Below are 5427 nucleotides of genomic sequence, written 5' to 3' on the forward strand. Positions count from 1 at the left end.
TTCCTCTGGAACTGCAGGGGCATTTTTGTCAAAATCTTCTAAGGAGGATAATTGAAGAAGGGAATGACAAATTTACATGATATTTGGTATGCAGGTAGCTTAGACAGAGATGCACATCATGAAGTGCAAATTATGCAAATTGACATTTAATGTGCATATCTAATGAGGACAATCTGTATTTGCAGTGTTTCCTTTATAGAACTCAAATGCATGCAATATATGTAGTTTGTGGCAAAGGAACATTATCAGATACCAATTATGCAAATAAGTCGCATTGATTTGCATGATTAATGCAAAAGTGTCATAATTCATCGATGTGGTAAATGATTGGACAATCAACAAAATGACCAGCGTAGGTTATTTACAGGTGTACATTACTAAGCATAGATTATGCAAATGTCGATGTCATTTACATAATCAGACTATTTCATGGAGATATGAGGTCTCCGAACTCTTGTTGCTACTGTTATCTGATGTCTCCAGTTTTCAACAACATTATATCAAGGAAAACTGAAATCATCAGAACATGGTCCAAGTTTATTAATCTTTCATGTCATCAGTAGAAACATACGGCTGTTTTGTAGCCTGCTATGGGGGCAATAAAAATCGTATGACGATGTGGAAACTTTTCAAACTCCATTTCAGCTTTATTGCGCATCATAGGACGCCCCCGATGGCTAATTCTGCAAGAATTTGTTGTAACCATTACTTTAACTGTTATGTTATGTTATGTTACAGGACGGACGAACGGCCCTACATGAAGCATGCATGGGGGGTTACGACAAGGTTGTGGAGCTGCTCATCGAGAACGGAGCTTGTCTCAATATGACTAGCAATGTGAGGACGTAGGCTAACAGCCTATGACAAAGTGTACATTATTAAAGGTTGATGCTTCACTCCAAGATGATTATGGTGACAAAACACCTTTAATCACTCGGTGGTTATAGATCACTGACCAGGCGTTAGGTCCCCGTTAACGCTAGGGAAAAGTCGGTATTCTCCTTCATTAACTTATGTCGTTGTTGTTGTATTAAAAATAGAAGTTTAGGTTTGTTATTCGTCCAAACAGCCTGACCATGTGATATATCAAAGTTATCCCCCAATATAATGATCAGACCTGCGTTGTGACATTGCCGTATCTGTCGTGTAACAGGACGGAAACACAGTTCTGCATAAAGCGTGTTTGGGAGGTCATCTCAAGATTGTGGAGCTTCTCATCAAGAAGGGGGCAGATCTCAATGTGACTGACAAGGTAAGAACCAAACCTAACAACCGAAGATTTAGATTACCAAATGTTAATGACCCGTTCCGAGATGATTTCGGTGATAAAACGCCTTTGCTCATTGGTCGGTTATAGATTGCTGATCAGGCGTGAAGTCACCTTACTCGCTGAGGGAAAAGCCGGCCATGTTGTCCACAGAAAACGGACTTAGGTACAAAGCTCGCTTCAGACCCGTTAGAAAACACTAGGTAAACTATTTTCAAACTTCTACAATCGCTACTCACCTACCAAATATCAATGAGATCCATTCACAACTTCGTTCTCTTGCTTTGCTTTTCACAAATGCATGGAATACAATTAAAGCCTGTTGCAGTACCATAGTACCAAATGCCAGGTAAACCTTTTTTTCAAACGTGACCTTACTTTCCTGTTGTGTTACAGTTCGGACACAAAGCCCTGCATGACGCGTGTAGGGGAGGTCATGACAAGGTTGTGGAGCTGCTCATCAAGAACAGAGCTGATCTCAATGTGGCTGACATTGTAAGTACGTAAACTAAAAGCCAATAACAAAGTGCAGATTGATTAAAAGTTAATGACCTAGCTCATTCGGCCCACCTTCATAATTTCGAAACGACTTACTGTACGTTCACCAAATTTGCAGGTGATATGCTTTTTAGTTTTATAATTCCTGAAAATGTATACCATAATGACGTAATATGACGTAATTATCACGTCATTGATTGATTTTATTGGCTAAACGGTGAATTCCGATAATGCATAAAGGTTTATTACCCTTTAATGTCTGAAGATGCATCTTTTTTAACATACAACCGTGGAATCCCACAGAAACGGATTACAAACGTGAATGTTTTTGTAAGAAAATACCAACCAGGAATGAAACTCGAGTGCAAATAAGTTAATAACATCTTTCATCATATTTTGACCAATTACGTAATTAGCATAAATTATATATATATGTCATATAGCAATCAATAAATGAAAACAAATGTAGTTTAGCAAGAAAATCTTGACATACCATTGTTTAAACCAAAATTTGTGACTTTTGGAAAATATGCCTTTCAAAAACTCGTTGCCATAGCAACACGAAAAATCATCAACTTACTCTTATTGTTGCCAACAATATTATAGGAAAAGTCATAAAATTTTGTCGTCCTAGCACAAGTCGGTCTGAATAGGTTTAACGTTGATATAATACAGCTTATTCGAATAAACACAACGAATTTGGCTGAATCATGTCTCGTCTTTGCATAAAGATGGAAATTCACAAAATGCAGTAGAACTCTCGGTTATGTTATTACGACTATGTAACCAAAAGAAATTGAGGTTTGTGATAGGTCATAATTGACCAATGCTTATGGCGTCCTTATTGTATAAACAATAAAGATGAAGGTTCCTGGTTAGTCCACACGGCCTTACCATGTGGTTCTACAAGGCATCCGCTCATTGTAACCATTATCAAATATGCATAAATTATGCTAATTTCATTGGCCAAAATCCAAGATTGTACCAGATCAAGTATAACTAGCTTCTTATCCCTTAAAATTCGTAACTACCTGTTATTTTTTCGTAAAAAAAAAGTTCAAATGGGGGCTTTAAAAAATCAAAGTTGGTGGACCCAACTTGCACCTTAAACAAGATGTTAATGTTGCTATTGACAACAGAAGTCGTAGCAGACATTATCCTGTTCTCTGCAACTGCTGTTACGTTTTTGTAGCATACCTTGTCATTTTCTGGGAATACCCTTTTTTCATGGTTCCGGCCAATACAATCGCAATGATGATAATCGTATTTTACGCCTAGATCATTCTCTGAAAATTTAGTGGTCTTATGATAAGCCGATTGAGAGTTATATGAGTTAAAAGGGGCGGGCCTCAAAAGCCCCTCCCCCTTCAGAGATTGACCCAAAGAGCCCGGTTAATTTGTTTTTCAGGGTGGCGTCACAGCTCTTCATGAAGCGTGTGGAGGAGGCCATGACAAAGTTGCGGAGCTGCTCATCAGGAACGGAGCCGATGTTAATGTGAATGATAATGTGAGGACTCAAACTAACAACCTATAACACTGTAGATTAATTGAGGGCCATTGACCAGTCCCGGGTGATAACGGTGATTGAACGCCTTTGCTCACTGAGTAGTGGAATATTAGTAAACAGGTTTTAGGTCATTGTCAACACCGAGGGAAATACGGGCCATTCATTTATATTCATAATACAACTAAATCGATCAGACACGAACGACATGACTTAAGGCGAGGCATGTCTTAATTATGTGGGCGAAGCCACACATTTAGTATTCTCTACAGATATTCCAACCGGAAATCAGAAAAAATGGAAGCTGTAAACATGCACTCCACGTTTCAAGCTTTTTGATTGGCTTACAGTCGCACTTTCTCGGTTTTACGTCAGAGGTGAACCTATCAACGCACAGAACACAATCGGCATCGACTTTGATAATAACCAATCAGAACTCAGAAAAAATGGAGCTGTCAACATATACTCCGCGTTTCCAGCTTTTTGATTGGGACAAAGTCGCGGACTGTCTCGGGTGTACGCAGAACTGAACCAATCAACGCACAGGACACAAAATGGCATTCGGCATGCAGTTTGACAATACTTTCGCAGCTGAGACGACCAAACAGGCGCTCAAGGAAGAAGTTGCCCGCCATGGAATGAACGAGATTGATAAATTTTCACACAAAAACGTTATCTTCAGAAAATTGGAACTTGGAATCTTGCAAATTCAACGGTGAACGGACGTGTTCACGCAACGCAATACATTTGTATACCTGTTAAAACGTGTGCTTGTAACATGTTGTTGCACTGGCTCAGTGGTATTATTCACTCGTGGTAAACCAATGCTCCGGGATCGAATCCGTGGACAGATAATGTTTTTTTAATTTTTTTTTCTTTTTGCTGCATTTTCGCGAAAATGTTGCCTTTATTGTTGCTTCTTTTCTTGCTATTTTTGCTTTCTTTTCCCTTCGCCCACATCCTGCATTTTTTTTCCAAAATGTTGCCTTTCTAGTTTATATAAAGATTGAAACTGAATCTTGCAAATGTTTTATTGCACTGTTAAAACAAGCCAAAGACATTCAAATGACACAGAACCCCTTCTTATGTCATGATATTATCCAGAATTTTCGCCTTTATTGATACAGGTCTGTATTATTGGTCGATCACTAACAATATAATAGTTGTGTCGTATGGCTGTATAACAATGAGAAATCTTGATCAGTGAATGGTCACACTTAACCCATGCTTATGACGTTTTGGTTGTATAACCAATAGAAATGGCGGTTTGTGATTGGTCACAACAGCCTGACCACGTGATATTGCAAGAGGTATTGCAAGATTTGATTAAACCTGCGTTTTACCTGTTGTATTACAGGACGAAAACACAGCTCTGCACAAAGCGTGTAGAAGAGGTCATGAAAAGGTGGTGGAGCTGCTCATCAAGAGCGGAGCTTGTCTTAATGTGATTAACGTGGTAAGAGAATTGTTAACGGACACAATGATGTGATTTCCCATACCTTGGCCGCGATAACGTTCGAGACGGGTGTTCCGGACAGGGTGATAATTTCCCGTATCACACAGGCTTCTTTGTTGTATCATACATCCTTTTTGAGTAGTTTTGCAATTAAATCAGTGTTTTCCAACCTATGCATGACTTAAATAAGATACGACACGGTGTATTCCGTATCACCCTCGGTTCCAGCCCTCCCGCGGGTCGCGAATCGCTCGCTCGACGGCCGAATGCGCAGTCGGGCTGGTACTTCGGGTGATACGGAATACACCGTGTTGTATTCTATATTTATGAGCACATGATCAAATCTGTGCTGTAACCATTGCTTTAATTGTTGTGTTACAGATCGGAGACACAGGTCTGCATGACGCGTGTAGAGGAGGTCATGACAAGGTTGTGGAGCTCCTCATCAAGAACAGAGCTGATCTCCGTGTGATTATTAAGGTAAGATCGTTATATGTTAAGAGTCATTGCACGAGAAATAACAAATGTCTCCATGCGTTACATGCCAATTTTGATTTCAATGAATCATTTGTTTACAGCTGCTTGGATGGAGAAATTTGTGATGTAGATCCAGTTAGGTTAATAGTCTAATTCGGGATTTGTTGATTTCAAGTTTCATAGACTACATTTTTCCAGGAGCCCTCTACATGGCAGATGTCTGCG

The 5427-nt window shown here is 39.4% G+C and overlaps 1 protein-coding gene across 2 annotated transcripts in view; it reads left to right on the forward strand.

Annotated features, from left to right (window-relative positions):
• The window catches only part of LOC118410191 (death-associated protein kinase 1-like), a 23659-nt gene that overhangs the window by 11645 nt on the left and 6587 nt on the right, over window positions 1–5427 (forward strand). For both annotated transcript variants that reach the window (XM_035811733.1, XM_035811734.1), the window contains exons 3-8: window positions 739–837; window positions 1154–1252; window positions 1664–1762; window positions 3174–3272; window positions 4627–4725; window positions 5107–5205. In XM_035811733.1, coding sequence (XP_035667626.1) covers window positions 739–837; window positions 1154–1252; window positions 1664–1762; window positions 3174–3272; window positions 4627–4725; window positions 5107–5205 — 594 coding nt within the window. The remainder of the gene's footprint in view (window positions 1–738; window positions 838–1153; window positions 1253–1663; window positions 1763–3173; window positions 3273–4626; window positions 4726–5106; window positions 5206–5427) is intronic.

This window comes from Branchiostoma floridae, chromosome 2 (genome assembly GCF_000003815.2).
Source record: "Branchiostoma floridae strain S238N-H82 chromosome 2, Bfl_VNyyK, whole genome shotgun sequence".
In the NCBI taxonomy this organism is placed as follows: domain Eukaryota; kingdom Metazoa; phylum Chordata; class Leptocardii; order Amphioxiformes; family Branchiostomatidae; genus Branchiostoma; species Branchiostoma floridae.